The sequence below is a fragment of the Triturus cristatus genome, chromosome 1_2 (assembly GCF_964204655.1).
Source record: "Triturus cristatus chromosome 1_2, aTriCri1.1, whole genome shotgun sequence".
Classification (NCBI taxonomy): domain Eukaryota; kingdom Metazoa; phylum Chordata; class Amphibia; order Caudata; family Salamandridae; genus Triturus; species Triturus cristatus.
Window position 1 is genome coordinate 505,420,210 of NC_140580.1, and position 17,196 is coordinate 505,437,405.

At 45.9% G+C, this 17,196-nt stretch overlaps 1 protein-coding gene across 3 annotated transcripts in view; it reads right to left on the reverse strand.

Moving 5' to 3' along the window:
• PTPRE (protein tyrosine phosphatase receptor type E) overlaps positions 1 to 17,196 on the reverse strand; it is an 895,414-nt gene that overhangs the window by 122,543 nt on the left and 755,675 nt on the right. For all 3 annotated transcript variants that reach the window (XM_085606227.1, XM_085606229.1, XM_085606228.1), the window contains 2 exons: positions 1,433 to 1,568; positions 1,141 to 1,290 (listed from right to left, as the gene is read on the reverse strand). In XM_085606227.1, the coding sequence (XP_085462353.1) occupies positions 1,141 to 1,290; positions 1,433 to 1,568 (286 nt within the window). The remainder of the gene's footprint in view (positions 1 to 1,140; positions 1,291 to 1,432; positions 1,569 to 17,196) is intronic.

The window sequence follows — 17,196 nt, forward strand, 5'->3', positions numbered from 1 at the left end:
TTTGGTGCCTTCCCCCCCATGACCACCTCCATGGATTCCCTTATGACCACTAGGCAAAAGTGCCCCTCATCTCTCCATAGCCCCAATCTCATTTACATTTCATGTATTTTAAAGCACTGGTAAAGGCTGACTTCACTAATAAGAATGTATAGCTACCCAAATAAACACTTTTGAGCAACATTAGAAATAGATAATGAAAGACTGGGGAAAAACCAGAATGTCCTAACCGATTTTCAACCTTTTCACTGGTCTTAATGTTGGCACTGCCCCATATTTATACCACCCTTGTAAATATGGGGCTGCATCAAAATAAATGGGTGTTGCGGTGGAATGCCTAGCGCAACACCCACTGCCCTCTCCTTTCACGCTAAGTCTACTGCCAAAGGGGGCCTTATTTACGGCAGCATTAAGCCACGTTCAGTGACTTAACGCTGCCTTGTAAATAAGGTGAAGCCCCTATCGCCACCACACCATCACAAAAAGCGGCGTTGTGGTGGCGATAAAGGCATGTAAATATGCCCCGAGGTTTCTCCCACAGAGCTGGCTCCTCGAGATGTTGGCAGCACTGCAAGAAAGTCCAGCCTGTTGGCATCTGGCGCATATGGGTCTGAGTGATTTTACACAAGAGGATGTGGTTCGACAAACATGGTTTAACTGCTATGATTCTGTCCACTTTGAAAACACTCATCTAGGCCCTCATTATGAGAGTTAATTCTGATTTGGCCGGATACTCCTGCACAAATCCGCACAGCAATCCAAGATGGAAGATCTGCTTCGGCCATGGATACACTCTGACCAAACATTTTACAATTTCCTCACCGGCATATCACACAAAATGCATTTTTGGACGAGTATGTTAGAGCTCTCTGTGCTGATGCTAGGGCACCCAAGTTCCTCTGCTCGTCTAGTACAACATCTTCAGGTAAATGACAGATAGATTTGCTTCGATGTTGAAGATTGATAATTTCATGTTCAATGGCTAAGAATAAGATTATTATCAAAGTTACAATACCATAATTCTATAGACATGGCAGCATGTTACACAATTATAAGCATCATTATTCTGGAACAGTTGTCCACTCATTGGTGTATGTCACACATTTTTTGTTAGAATAACAGGAGTAATTCTTGTTCACTTACTTTGAATTCCTCTTCCAGGCCTATCCTGTCAAAGGGTGAGCTGGTGTTGTGCAGGGTTTGCAAGTGCTTTTCCAGGGAGGCCACGTCCAGCTCGGTGTCGCCGTAGAGGAAGTATTCAAGTAAGGCTTGATAAATGAAAGAATACTGCATCTAAAATGCAAAACATACAGCTGAATGTATCATTCACGCAGGAAGTGTTTTAGGCCCTAATTACGTCATTATGTATAACAAGTAACACAATTCAACAACTTAATTTCAAAATACTGCCCAGAGAGGCTTGGACTTCACCTACATCGGTCTGGACCATTTGTGGACGCTGGTGGCGGATTCTAGACACAAACTCATGGACGTCGACCTTCTGTTCGGCATGCATCATATCGATCATAGCATCGATGACGATAAACGTGCCCGTCCGACCCACACCAGCACTGCAAGGGGGAGAAATGGGACACAGAATTACGTCACACGCGTTTGCTCGCAGTGCCAAAATAAATACATTCAGAATTGTGCTCTGTATGTCATTCACTTTCTTTGGTTAAGTGCGACCTACATTAATGTTGTATTTACATGACATCTGATCTGCAGCCACAAGAGGGAGCTCCGTTGTTATAAATGAAACGCTCTATTTATTTACATGTCTTCTTTAACGTGAACATGCTTTGTAATATTGGAGTCGCAAGGCCGTCATTCAACCTGCAGCATCTTGTATGCCGAGAAGATACGGAGACTTCCTGGGCATTATTTTCCCAATGAATTAATCCAGGCTGCTAACTCAATGCGCCCTTCAAAGAAGGCATTCGCTATGCACAGATCAATACACAAGTGGTTTAAAATACATTTACAGTAATCGTTTCTATTTTTTCCTATGAAGTGCATACTAGAATGTAATTTAAGATTAATTCTTCTGGCATCTTGTGAGGTGGGGCATGGGGAACCAAAAACAAGTTCCGGGTAACCATGTCCCGCCAGAACACTGGGTCAAGCACTTCAAGTCCCAGTTTGCTAATACATATAATGTCCCACTACCCGCCCCAGCCTCTCTCAGCCCTCCTCTACCAGTAATCACGCTAGTGTTCACCAAAAAAGATGTTGATTGTGCCCTTAATCTAATTCCTAAGGGCAGGGCCCCGGGCCCAGATAAAATTCCCGCAGATCTGTTCTTGCATAACAGATCAGTCTGGGTCCCTTACATTGAAATATTGGCGAACACTTTGGCCAAAGGCACTACGGTGCCGGATATATGGCGGGGAGCAGAAATCATACCAATTTTTAAGAAGGGTGACCGAGCTGACCCGGGAAACTACAGGCCAATTAGCCTAATAGCCTGCATCCAGAAGGTTGTGGCTAGAATGGTACTTCTCAGGGTCCAGACCTGGATTGAGGAATCGGGAGTCATGTCCACTTTACAGGCTGGCTTCCGACCCCTGACCAGTACGGTGGACCAAGTTTTTAGATTTTCCACAATATATTGGAAATGGGTGGTTCTGGGGGGTGGCACATTATATGCAGCCTTTGTTGATTTAAAGGCTGCATTTGACCTAGTCCCGAGAGATAGGCTGTGGAGAGTGCTCCGCGAGCAGGGTATCCCACCTGAATTACTTGCGATTCTGATTAAATTACATGAAAACAACTATGCGCAGGTCAGATGGGGTAACCAGAGTCAGGTGACTGTCAGCTTCCCAACGGAAAGGGGTGTCCGGCAAGGATGCGTGCTGGCACCCACATTATTCACACTATATATAGAGTTACAGATTACTATAGGGACTCTATTACTGACGCACCCAAACAGAACGGCATCCCCGTCCCCCTGTTAATGTTTGCCGACGATACCCTCCTATTATCAAAGACTCAGGAAGGGTTACAGAAGGCAATAGACTGCTTTGAAAAATTTTGTAACGACTATGGCCTTTCTGTTAATGTTTCTAAAACTAAATTTATGACGATGCACAGGCACAGGAACATTAGGGGCAGAGTCTTTATGACTGGGGAACTATTAGAGCAGACTGATAGTTTCAATTACCTGGGTATCACGTTGGGCTCCAGGTTACAGTGGAAGCCACATGTGGCCCATCTAATCTCCAAGCACGCGCAACTATCTGGCGCTCTTCTAAGAGAATTCAAGTTGTCAGCCACTAAACCTATAGCCCCAGTACTAAAAATCTACGACTCAAGAGTAAGATCTTCCATGCTATATGGAGCAGAACTGTGGGGGTCGTCTGAAATAGCAGGCTTACAAAAAGCACATAATAGATTTCTTCGCTGCATAACAGGCCTCCCACAATCTACGCCACTCATACCCCTGCGCATGGATTTGGGATGTCAGAGTCTAGAAAATATATGTAGATTTAGACCAGTTGCCTACTGGAGAAGACTGTGGGTAACCCCTGAACTGAATCATTATGCGTTAGCACTTCTGGAGACGCGTAATATGGATTCGGGGGGCAAAATTCTATGGTTTAGAAAGGTAAAAACTCTCTTAAAGTCCCTAGGAATGGGGGATCTTTGGGATAATCCACAGGGGACATCATTTCCTACCAAATTACAGTTAAAAGAGGCTTACTGGTCACTCATATCCCAGGAGGAGTTCCAGTCACACAGTGATTCATCACATACTAAGGTCTTTTTGGAGCTGAAACACACTACTGGGTATGAGATGTACTGGGATTTGATCACATTGCCTCTTGATAGGAAATTATACCACCAGTTCAGGGTAGGTACTCTCCCACTGAACACGGTCACCTGTAAATGGGCATCTAGTAAAAATGACCAAATGTGCCCTTTTTGCATAATTTATCCTGAAACCATAGCACATATCCTGTTTATCTGCCCAGAATACAAGGTCCCCCGCCTAAGATGGATAAGAGCAGTCTGTATACAAAAGGGTATTAGGACGGGGATCAATGCACTGAGAATATTTCAAACTGACTGTTCTGAAATAATAGTGATAGCTTTAGCTAAATTCTTGAAACGGATGTGGTTAATAAGAGTGGGGAAACTGAAAGCCCTCCAGCCGCCCTAAAATAACCTCAGTACAAATGTGGAACTTTTATTTTTTTAGTGTGTTTTTATGAAAGACAGATATTTATTTTTTTACTTGGTTGAGTAGGAATGCCACACATGTAGTGAACCTAAATCCTGCTGTTTCTAGTCTTAGTATCATGAATTATGTATATAACCTAAGTGTGTAGCCTAAATTGGAAACACCTGATGACGAATTGTTTTTTAAATATTGTTTTTGTAAATGATGATGAGATTTGTTTTATTCGTCTTTTATGACAATAAGTCGAAATAAAGACTGTTTGATCCATTAATTCTCAAAACCGCACAGCGAATGTATGCAGAAGGCATTGATTGGCTCGTTCATATCTCCATGCGCGACGCATTCACCCGATGACGGGGAAGGACCGGGACACACCACCAGGATCATCGAGACAACATGACGAGATGCCCTGGCTCAGGAGTCCGGCGGTCTTTGCAAAAGACCCGCAAAGAAGTGCTCGCCCAGACTCCAGAAACACGAAGGAAGCTGTTTGATTGTTCATTTTTCATAGGACTTGGGGGCATGTTATCAAGAAACTGCGTTAAAATTATCGTCGCTTTAGCGGCAGAAAACTGCTGCTAATGCGGCGATAATGGGCTTGATAATATGCCCTTGTGAATTCCCATAGAAGCCCATGTTCTGGGGTCAACATGGGCTTCTATAGGAATTCTCTGCGGCATATTATCAAGCCCATTATCGCCGCTTTAGCGGCCGTTTTCTGCCGCTAGAGCGGCGATAATTTTAACGCCGTGCTTGATAATATGCCCCCAATTGCCTGGCGCAGTACAAACAAGCTGCCCTCCTACGAACCCAGAAATCAGACGATGTGGTCAAAATCAGAAAATAATTCCAAAATTAATTTGAATATTTATTGTGGCAAACCCTAAGACACCCATCTCGCCAGGTAGCACACCCGACCGATTCCAGTGTTCCAATATAAAGAGCCCTGGAACAGGTGACATGTGGAATCAATCATAACATTCCAGAGGTTTCAGTTAGGACAGCACGGAACACGTCACAAAAGAAGAGGCGGAGAATAACCAGCAGGCGCAATGGTGCCACGTCATTGGTGGCGTAATGAAATATAATGGGACCCCCTGCAGAATGGGAAGAGGGCAGGGCACAAATCCTAAACAAGCATTGGCATAGCCAATAGGTCTCGCCTTTGGGACCTTTTAAGTGTTTAGCCATGTAGCTCATTATCACCCACCCGGCAGATTTCGGTAATGGAACTAGTACTTATGTAAAGTGCTTTGATACCTTCATTTGTGCTACATAATGCAAAAAATAAAAAGGAATGAAAGGAGAAGTGCTTGCAGATTTCTGAGGTGGGGGAGCAAAAAGATGCACTCTGTAGAGTTACGCTGTGCCTACCTGCTGTAGATGTTTGGTTTTTCTCCACAACAGTTAGGGTAAAATGCTGGTTGCTAATGTTCTTCTGTTTTGTTTAACCAGAAGCATGATCATCCGGTCAATAAATGGTTAAGCATCACAATGTGGCTATTTACTGAAACCCCACGAGGATCGTTCCCTTCCTCCCCAAGACATGAGTGGTCTTTAAGGAGCTTTAACCACTGTAGCAGCTGCTTGTTGCCTTCCATGGTAGGCTTGTTGGCCAAGGTCCGCTCATGAAACGGTGCTGACGATTCCGCTGAAAAGTTAGATGTCACCGTAATTGATTTTGTTTCTGTTCCTTTGTGTTTTAGAGAAAATGAAAGCGCACTCTTGTGGAGGTGGGGTGGAGGGTACACGCCTTGTAATGAAAGTGACACGGTCTGGAAATTAAACCTGACCCAAAACAGATGGCAGCCTGCTCGCCGCTGCTGCTGGCTCCTATTATATAATGCCAGTACCAAATCAGTACCAAATCAGAAAGCGAGCAGTAGAGAAAATCAGGAGGCGAATTGAAAGGAGGTGAAAGTGAGTTATCCCAGTGTGCAAAAGAAGCCGGGGCTGGAGTATGCTGCATCTTGGTGCTGAGTAACAGATGTTTATTGCCAACTGAATGAATGTTAATTAGTCCGTTGGCCTCTAGTAGGATGAAAGGCTGAGCAGACGCGTTGGGGTTCGAACCTACGCTTGTGCGGTCAAACATAAGATTAATAGGGTGCTTGCCTTAAAGTTAAGATTGCGTTCCTCCTTCTACAAGTCAACAGCAATGGGCCTAGCATGACAGCGAATGCACGAGTTTCTCATTGCAAAGAGAGCATTGGCAGGGCTGTGCTTGTGTATGTGGCATGTGAAGGGAGGCATGGTTAAAAAGAATGGCGCGAGAGAGAAGCGGAGGCGAGTGAGCACGGCAGCACGGAGAACACAAACGCGCTGATTACAAACAGATGGGACATGACCCCGAACAGATGGCGCCCCTGCTCGTAACCGCAAGCCTTAGGCCGTGGGCGGATACATTTACTGGGAAAGGTGGGACATGCAGCCGCCTTTGCCCAATTGCGTGCTGTCTTTTTAGAAAGACACACGTAAAGACCAATTGAAATAATGCAGAAAAAAATCACACGCACAAGCGTGTGGAAAGTCCAGAGTGATTCCAAGAGGTCGTTTTCCTAGGGCAGCGCATGCGCGCTGCGCTAGACTCGACCTAAAAAAGAAGTGGGGGGACTAACCAGGTTAGGCAGTATGCAAGTGAAATCATGACGCGTGCCATCACAGCGCATGATGTCACGACGCGTGACAGTGCACGTGACATAACAGGAAGTGACCTCACTGGATGTGACATCACAAGAAGTGACATCAGATAGTAAGACCTCAGAAATGCTCATCAGGTATATAATGAGTACATTTCAGCACCCCAGGGCAAAAAAAATGTTTAATAGTTTTTTTGCCGAAAATGGGAGGGGGTGCATGGGGCCCCTTCTAAGACTTTATTTTTTATAAAAGAAGGGGGCTTTATTTTTATAAAAGAAGGGGGGGGCTGTGCTGACCGCAGCCCTCCTGGGCTTGGTAGAAGCCCCAGGGACCATCACCTCCCTAGGCTTTATTTTTATAAAAGGAGGGGGCCGTGCAGACACCCCCTCCTGGGCTTTGTAGAAGCCCTGGTGACTACCACCTACTCCAGGCTATGAAGAATAAAAAAACGGGAAGGCAGCTGTGCGGCCCCCCTCCCGGGCGATATATACGGCCCCGGGAACAACCACCTCCCCAGGGCCAGACCGTTCATATAGAAGGAGGGGGCGATGCGGTCCCCTCCTGTAGTCATTAATGGCCCTGGGGACCGCCACCCACCAGGGCTGGCTCCCTATGTCCTGGGGTGCCCACCCCCAGGACTTAGCTGTTTGCTCTGACTTGGCGGGTGCTTTGACAGCTCCTGCCAAGTCAGACCAAACTCTAGCTCCACTCTCAGCAAGTGGGAGCTGTCTAACTGCTACCGCTTTCTCGGAGCGGAGTTTTCATCTATTATCCTGCCTGCTGTCATGCGGGTAGGGAAACAGACAAAAGGATTGCTCCCACACAGAGGGAGCTGCATATTTAACAGTTCCTGTATTTGGAAGCAATGCTGGCTAGGCCATCTGGAGGCAGGGAGACAGCAGGGACCGTGGGGGTATTCAGGCTTCCTCCGTGGTTCCCAGCGGTGCAGACTGGGCACCCTGTGTAGATTCCAGGGCACCCAAAATAACAAAGCAGGTCCCTGGGGGATGGGGTCTCCGGGGCCGAAATCGGCCCAGAGAGGGGGGCTGCTCGCCCCCCCTCCTGCATTCAATTGTTGCCAGGCCCCAGGGGATGGGGCCCTCAGGCTGAAATCAGCTTGGGAGGGGGGCTGTGCAGCCCCCCTCCCCCATTCAATTCCCCGTTTTCCTTAATAGTATGCAAAGGTCTTCCCGCCTTTACCCATGTTGATGGACAGCTTATCAAAAGGCCCCCAAGTGTGTTTCCAGATGATTTTGGTGACACGTTATTGATGCAGATGAATATGAAGACAACAGTCCTTTTTCTATCTTTGACTCACAGAGAGCAGAAACGGAAGACGCACCCACAAGTATTGCTTGTGATTTTTTATGAAATCAGCACAACACGATTTGTTTCCATTGTTCCGGTAAGAGAATGGATATAAAGAATAAGGGGCAGAATAGAAAAATGCTTTAAATCATTTTCGAATTTCATCGCATTCAGGCACATAATGGAATCTTTTCCTTTGTAGGGGATTGGACAAAGAACAGGGCACAGTCATGAGCTAACCCCTTAAAAGTTGGAAAGAGGCCATCACCTCGATAGAAGCATTACATGGCAAGATTGAATAGGATAAAGTCCATTTTAATGACTGTTATATTCAATGACAAGGTATGTTATTGCCCTATTTGACCTTGGAGAATCTACTTTAAATATAATGGAGATTGTTTTGTAAGGAATGCATATTGTTTTTCCAGCAGGAAATATATTGCAATCCATGAAAGAAACAGGAAATTTGATAACTGCATGAATGGATATTAAAATTATCCAAGTAAGTATAGGCTTTCTGAAAGTCCATTCTAAGGTGCAAAATAGATTTGAGACTGAGACACTCTCACTTCTGAGTAGTGCATGCAATCACTTGAAACCCACACAAGGTTATTCTATATGACACTTTTATTAATAGTCCCATGGATGGGATTATGGGATACTATAATTTTTCTGTTTTTAATTTACACTGGTTATTTTTAACGAAACTAAGTAATGAACTGCGATAAAGCATTACATTGAACATTTTATTTTAACATATCACATTTGGGAAGGAATGCGGGTCACTTGGTGGTTGGTTACACACAATATAAATATGTTAGTTATATAGGGCTCATAGTAATTGAAATATTTATATCTTTAGGAACACTATATTTTTGACATGGGACTCCTGAGGAAGGCTTATTAGCTGATACACGCATATAGAATACGAGATTAATGGAATACCCTTCACATACTTAAAATATGAAATAGATGAAGAAAGCTGGAGCATCTTTTATACTCTGACCAAAGGAAAGCATCAAATAATGGAAGAGTCAAGATTTGGATTCATGAATAATTGTTTTGAACTTTACCTGTAATACATTCATTATAATTGTTATAGGTTTGCGAAATTAGACTTCCAGTCTGGGTATGTTATATGTATCAACAACATTGGAAAAAGACACAGATGTCTCACAGCTTCTATATGTTTTGAAGAGTATGGGTTATGAGTGGTGTGACTAAATGAATGATACAAGAATGTTTTTAGATATGTATATAGATATTATAGGTTGGGGAGTCCATTAATAAATTTGATGAAGTTTTGATAATTTTTAAATAAATTGTGTGTATTGAGCCTTATTTTGACATATATAGGATTTAAAACAATATGGATAGTTGCCTGAGAATTGACACTATTATTAGTTTTTTTCCCTGTCTCAGGAACTGTTATTCCAGTACAGGGTTTCCCTTCTTATGTTTTCCCTGTCTCAGGAACTGTTATTCCAGTACAGGGGTTCCCTTGTTATGTACATTGAATACGAGGACAGCTCCATCAAACAAGGAACTACTTACTTTATTTAGTCAAGAGCAAGTACCCCTGTTTGGTACAGATTTACCTCTTTGTATTCTCGTCATCTTCTCAGGGAGAGGATTGACATTAACACAACTGTGTGGAGGAAGAAAACTTGAGGTACAATCATATTGCAAAATTACTTGCATACAAGGTCTCTGCAAGTATTAACTTGTGGTACTTAATATAGCTGTAGTGAAGGATATCCACAAGACATTTACCCAACGAGGTAGCATTTACTATTTAACCAGATGAAAGTACTCCAGTTGGGTAGACGTTTTCGGTAAAAACTGGGGAATCTTGAGGGACAAAATGAGAATCCATTCTGGACCTGGTGTGCATTTCACAGAAATCAAACCTCAACGGGAAGTACTTACAAATATAAATATAGCAGGTGCTTCAGTTAAAGCTTCACTTCAGTAAAACACAAACGTCCATATCTTCTTTGGCTTGGTAAAGGAAATTCAATGTGTTTCCTCTTGTATTCCACATTGGAAAACAATCTGAAATCCTTAATGGAGGTAAATGCATCATTGATCTAATGGAGCGCAATCGGGTCTGTAGTTTCTTTCTTGGTGTCTCCGGGTGAGAGCAGAGTCCATAGTTCTCCCTTTTAAGTACCCTAAGTATGCAAATCCCCAAAATTGATAGCGCAACTCACACACCCACAGACACGCACAGGCACTCTCACACCCACTCACAGACACACACAGGCACTCACACCCCCAATAACAGACCCATAGCACCACTCCTACTCCCACCCCACTCCTAGACACACACAGGCACTCACAAACCCACTCACAGACCTCCACTGCCATGCATAAACCCACTCACAGATCCACACAAGCACTCATACACCCACTCACAGACCCACACAGGCACTCACACACCCACTCACAGACCCTTAGCACTACCCACACACCCACTCACAGACCCACACAGGCAATCACACACCCACTCACAGACCCATGGAGCCACTCACACACCCATTCTCAAAGTTTACAGGTTATAGTTAGGAACTAAAATGTAAAAAAAGAAATATATTCACAGAAAATTCACTAAAAAAGCAAAGGTTACAGGGATGTTATAGTTTGGAAATAGAGTTGAAAAAACCTTTGAAATTCACTGAAAAAACACAAAGTTACAGAAACGTTATAATTAGTGTTGGACTTGGCCCTTCTGGCAGGTTCACCCCTGAACTTTTAGCTTTTAATGGTGACCTGGTGGTAATGATTTTTGGTTTCTGCGCACTTTCCCTGTGTCCCAGAGTAAAGTGCGTGCGCACTCTGAGTGCATGTAGTGAGATAGGCCTGCCCTCCCATAGGAATGCATTGGGAATGTATGTGTCCCTGGTAGTTCCTGATGCGTGGGGTGTGCAGGCTCGAGTTTGGTATGTGCGGACTCGTGTGATCGAATGCTTCGCAATGATGTATAATGCGTGATTATGTCATGTGCGGAAGTGCCACTTCTAGGAGTTGGCATATTAGTGTAAAGTGTGTCTGGCGTGTGATTGGCTGGAGCTAGCTGGTGAGCCTGGCTCCATGAGTCTGGTTGGGTCTGCCCCAGTGGTGAGTGTGAGATTAGCATGCTGATGGCTGGGGAGGAGTGCACCTTGGACCTGAATAGGGCAGGGCTTTCCCCACACAATGCTGGCTTCGCACCCTGTGGTGCGACTGATGACCCTAACCCTGCCAGTGAATAGAGTGAGGGGCTGAGCACATCAAGGGTGCTCCCCAACCAGCTGCGACTGGTTTTCCCCCTCACCCTGAACCAAGAACAAAGGGGTTTACAGTATAAGAAGGGGCTGTGTCCCCTTACAATTTGTTCTCTTCCAGGATCCTATCTGAGGGGGGGCTGCTGCTGCTGGAGGCCAGGAGGAACCGCCACTTAGGACTGCCTTCCTGCCTGGAGGGCCCAGTGAGCTGGCCCCTGGCCCAGCCTTGCCCCCTGCCTTCCTACCTACCTAGGACCTTTCCTGGACTTTTCACCTGCTGCAGCTGGGAGCGCTGTGTGTGTGCCCCAGGAGGACTGCTGGGGGCCTGCAGCGCGAAGCTGCACCGTGTAGGGACCCCCCCCCCATTGGGATTGCTTGAAAAAGCGGGTGCCTACCCCACGGTATGCTCCTATTACGAGCGGGTGCCCACCCCGCATTTTTATCGCCATAGCGGGTGCCTACCCCGCTTATTTGCGTACCTCTGGCCGTAAAAACGAACGCGGGTGCCCACCCCGTATTGCCAGCCTTCGCGGGTGCCCACCCCGCTTTGTGTGCCTAAACAGTAGGAGCCATCGTGGTATTTTTATTTGGACCGAAGGCGGGAGCCCACCCCGCGCTTCGGTAAAGAGGAGGAAAGTTCTTCGCCGCTGCCGCCGGCGCCGCGAGAAGCCGGACGGTTGCCTGGCAAACGGGACTCCTACCGCCACGTCACTGGAACGCAGAGCGGGCAGGGAGTCCCGGCGTCAGGAAATACCGCGAGAAAAGGAGAAGCCTCGCAGCAGCAGAGGAGCCAGGCGGGAGCCTACCCCGCTCTGGCGAACGCCCCATAAGCCGCCCGTGAAGGGAGCAAGGCAGCGCGGCTCGACTGCCCGGCCTCAGAGAAAGCCAGCGCCAGGGAGAAGGACCGAGCGCCGACAACACGGGAGTCCCAGGTGAGTGGGACTCCACGGGGTTGTTGGCTCTGTCCCTGTTCACCGGGTCGCTCCAGTGGAGGCATGTTTGATTAGGAGCACCTCCTGTGCTCCCGTGGGTGCCCAATTGTGTAGAGCGAGTGCGCTCCAACGCCTGGGGGCACAAATGATTTCTCGAGTCCCCGAAGAGGACTCCAACGACGGGGGCAGCCTTTCGTAGAGTCCAGAGGGACTCCCACGAGGCGCATTTGTGTAGAGCTCAGTGTAGCTCCAACGTTGGGGGCAAATTATTTGTTTAAAGAGCCCGAGAAGGCTCCCACATCGTTTTGGGGGCATTTCTTGTGGTTAGAGCCCAGAGAGGCTCCAAGTGTGACAGATTGGTTCTAAAGGCACAGTGGTGCCCACGCTCATTTTCCCAGCTGCCCAGCACTTAGTGGGCAGCTGCAACGTTTAGGTTGTGGCCCTCTGCATTTGGGCTTGCGCAGCCTTGCCCTGACTCTGCTGGACACAGGGCGTCCTAGCCCCGACAAGGCCAGTTGGCCTAGGGACTGCCACAGGTGGTGGCTAATGTGAGTTTTGCGCTATTGTTCCTAAACCTGCACCTCTGAATGTGTTTATGCGTCATGTGCCTTGTGTTTACACCTCTGAATGTGTTGATGCGTCATGTGTAATGTGCTTATGCCCCTACAGGTATTGTGATACTTAGGTGGTTGTTTTTCTCCTAGTACAGGTGGTGCTAGTGAGGTCCTGATTGCCTGCGTGACATTTTCCTAAGGTGGTTAGGGTTGAGTAGGTGGTACTTACCTGTTACCAGTAGTTACTGGTTGTGTGCTACATGAGTTATTTTGTGCTACAGTAATTTTCTATCCTATTTTCTAAGTGCTAATTTCTACAAAGTGCTAATTCCTGACAGTGGTCCATGTGGCCCTGTCCCCTGTACATATAATCCCTTGTAAATTCTGCCCGTGCCTGTTGGCACATTGTAAAGTGTGTGTTTTTATCTAATGTGTTTTGGTATAATACAAAGGCAATTTTCATATAATACCTTGTGTGGAGTTTCTTTTGTGGTGGGCCTTGGGTGTTGTGGCTGGGTGCGTGCGCAAACGCTTTACACATTGCCTCCGGGATAAGCCTGACTGCTCGTGCCAAGCTACCAAGGGGGTGAGCAGGGGTTATCTTTGGCGTGTAACTCCCCAGCCCTGACTAGAGTGGTGGTTTCTGTCTGGCTTTGGCGCAAGCCCTAGCCAACCAGAAATCCCATTTCTAACATTGGTGATCAGCGGTGGGATTTGGACTTGCGTTTGCGCTGTACCGCAGCAGCAACTGGCCGCACTACAAAACTCTGCATTTAGATAATCACATGGTATAGGGATTATTGTTCTAAGGTTGCTTTTAAATGTCATTTCTTTGGAAATGTGTTTTTTGTGCACTGTGAGTTAGGTGTCCCTAGCTCGGGAGGGTAGATCATCCCCCTAATTGCAGTGTGGTTTCTGGATTCACCAGAGGGTGGGATCCAGTGGTGGCAGCATAATAGTGTCCAGTACATTTGTTCCCCGCCCTGCGCCGAGAGTTGGTACCTGTGTCACTTGTGGTCAGGTTGAGGAATCAGAGGTGGTAGAAACTGCCTTACCAGTCCGAGGGGAGGGTTGTGTGTGGATGAATGGTGTGTGGCACTAGGCAAGTGAGTGTGAATTTTCTGGGATAGAGAGCTTGCTGAACCCTTTTTGTGAATTGTGTACTCCTGTGTTAAGCTCAGACCCCTAGGTTCCCTGTGTAATCTTTTCACCAGAACGTCCGCCAGAATGGAGCCTGCTTTTGATCTCAGTGAGCTCGTTTGGTACAGTATGCAGGAGTTGGAAAGGTTCTGTAGAGAGAGAGACATAGGGGTGAGAGAGTCAGACACTCTGTACGAACTGAGGGACCACCTGATCGGATGGCAACAGGGTGAATGGAAACGTGAGCGCAGTGAGGAAGAAAGGGCCCGGGCCTCACACCTGGAGGGTGGTGGGTCTGTAGGGAGCCCTGAAGATTCAGAAGAAGATGACAATACCTGGACGCCAGTAGAGAGTGAAGACCCCATAGGTAGGGAGTCCCTTGCTGGGTCCAGCGTAGGAGGCAGTGCCTCATCCCTTTCCCTGTCCCCAGAGGAGTGGGAAGATAGGAGGAAAGAAAGGGAACACCAGCTGGCCATGGAGAAGCTCAGGATAGAGCATGCCAAGCTGGAGACCGAGAGGGTCTTGGCGCAGGAGAGGATAGAGGAGGCTGAGAGGGCCTCCACCAGAGGCAAAGTAGCTCTGGAGGGTAGGCTATCCCCTGCGCGTAGTTTTAATTGTCTGGGCTCCCCAGGGAGGGTTGAGTTCAGTGGTGGCAGCGATATGGAGTCCAGTGCAGGATGTCCCATTCCCAGTTCCCAGAGTATGGTACCTGTTTCCCAAGAAGAGGAGGATAGGATGAAATTCAGGGGCAGTAGGAAACTGTCTCACCAGTCTTGGAAGGAGTTTGCGGATGAATGTAATGATGCACTGGTCAATTGGGTAAAGCTTGACCCGGAATATAGGAAATACAATTAAAAAAACCCATAGAAATTTACTGCAAAAAACCAAGGTTACAGGGACATTATAGTTAGGAAACAGAATAAAAAACACTTAGAAATTCATCAGCAATGATGTCATCAGTGATGTCACTGACCATTTCATGAGTGATGTAATATGTGAGGTCATAGGCAGTGCATTGCGGGGGCGTAAGTTATACTTAGCTCAGGAACTATAACTCCTGAATTTCTATGGCTCTGTACGAGTGAAATCGGAACCTAACGTCAGTGCTTTCCAGAGTAACATAGAGGCATTGTGATCGAGGCTGAGGGCCTTATTATGAGTTTGGCGGTCCGATGGACCCAATTACAAGTACGGTGGTCGGACTGCCATGGGACCGCTGCTGCCGCCAGAGATCCTCGATCCCTGATGGTCTTGCAGTGGTCAGAGGCCCCTAATATGCTGATGGTGCTGCTGCAGCGTATAGGAGTTTCCTCACGCCCACAGTTTTCATGACAGTGAGCCATCCATGAAAAGTGTGACGTAGGGAAACAAATGGGGACCTACATAATTATCGTCAAAGTAACAAATAAATTCAAGTAATACACCAACAAATCTATTTGCACATAAACCAATTACCTCAAAAAAATCCAAACATATAAAAAGCATCTATAATTCAATTAAAATATATTACATCACTCAACATTTTAACATTAACCCCATAAAAATAGTACACCTATAAAATACACTAAATATACCTAAAATATTATTACCAAAAACGATGTAAGTACAAATAACAATATAAAATATTATATCAAAACAAAAATTCATATTTAAATAAATACAATTATATATATATATATATATATATATAATACTACTAAAAGAAAACATAAATTGCATTTACCAAACAAACATTTAACTGATAAAAAAAAATCAAATTGTATTAAACCAACGAATAAACCAACATTATAAACAACTTTAACCAATCAAACAACTCAACCAATTAAACAAACAATATAAAAGGCACACTAATGAAAGCAAATAATTACTCCAGAAGAGACAAACACTTCAAGAGGAGGAAACTCTGCTGGATTCTCGCTACAAACATTTATAGAAGAAAATATACAGCTCTACAACTGCATATCCAAGTAAGTAATACTTTAGGGCTGATTACGATGTCGGTCGTAAAGCCTCCGACCGTACCTTCTTATCAACAGCGTCGGAAGGAGACATCATCAGAAAATATTGTGACTGAGATGCCAAACCAGCCATGAAAGAGTCTATCCCTAAAATCGAAGGGAAGCTCTTCTTAGTTACCTGAGTTTCACAATTGGTTTTGAGGTTCCAAAGTTTGTGACTTGTTGAATTTTAATGTAATTGACATAAATGTGTGAAAAATGGCAGAAAGTAAATCTGTGGCCACGCTAATTAAGGTTCATGCCCATAGCAATCAAAATGTTTTCTTAATTAATGTCTGGGAAGGCAAATTTAATTTCTAGAAATATAGAGTGGCCTAGCCTTACTGTCAAAACATAGGCCTAACCCCTTAGTATAGACACTTTTAGAAAGTTGGCATTTCCTGCCTTAGCCATTTGGTGCTTGCAACCTGTCTCTGAGTCACATGACTGGGTGTAGTTGACAGTTGCGCTTTGTGTATTCCTTCTAGACAGCCACACACAATAGAGAGCTTATGTAGGCCTGGACGGACCATCACTGGCAGGATAGGTGAGAGGAGCTGGTCCCAGCCTCACTTACACTTGACTGAGCTGCGTCCTGCTTCCACACAAAGGGCTGCATAGCCCCTGTAGTTAGTCTGGAGCCAGTGCCGGGAAGGCAGGGCATCAGTGCACTTCAAGAAGATTTTCCCCACTTCAAAGGCACAACTGGGTTTAAATACTGGACCTCATATACCAACTCTTCAGTAGACTTCTGGACCTGTTTATACACTGCTAGGAAAAAAGACTGCTGTGCTGCTGAAAGGACTGGCAGTCTGCTGGACTGCTGCCCTGAATGAATGCTGTCCTGCTGTGCTGACCTGCTGCTCACTTGCCTGGGTGAGAAGGACTGGACCTGTATTTCTTGGACTCAGAACCCCAGAGTGACTCCATTGGCTATTGACTTGCCTTCAAATATGAAGCCTCAGGGACACAACAGGCATCCAACAACTTTGCACCTGCACCTAGACTCTGCCATCTGTGAGTCTACTATGCCAAGAGTCACCCCAGTCCTGGACCATTAGAGGTAGGCCTAAAGTTCTCTGCCAGCCTCTGTGGATCCAGTGGAACTGACGCATCTCCTTTGTTGCACCGCAGAACCTTAAGCAGAACCGACACATTGTCACTGCTGTGCGGGTCGGA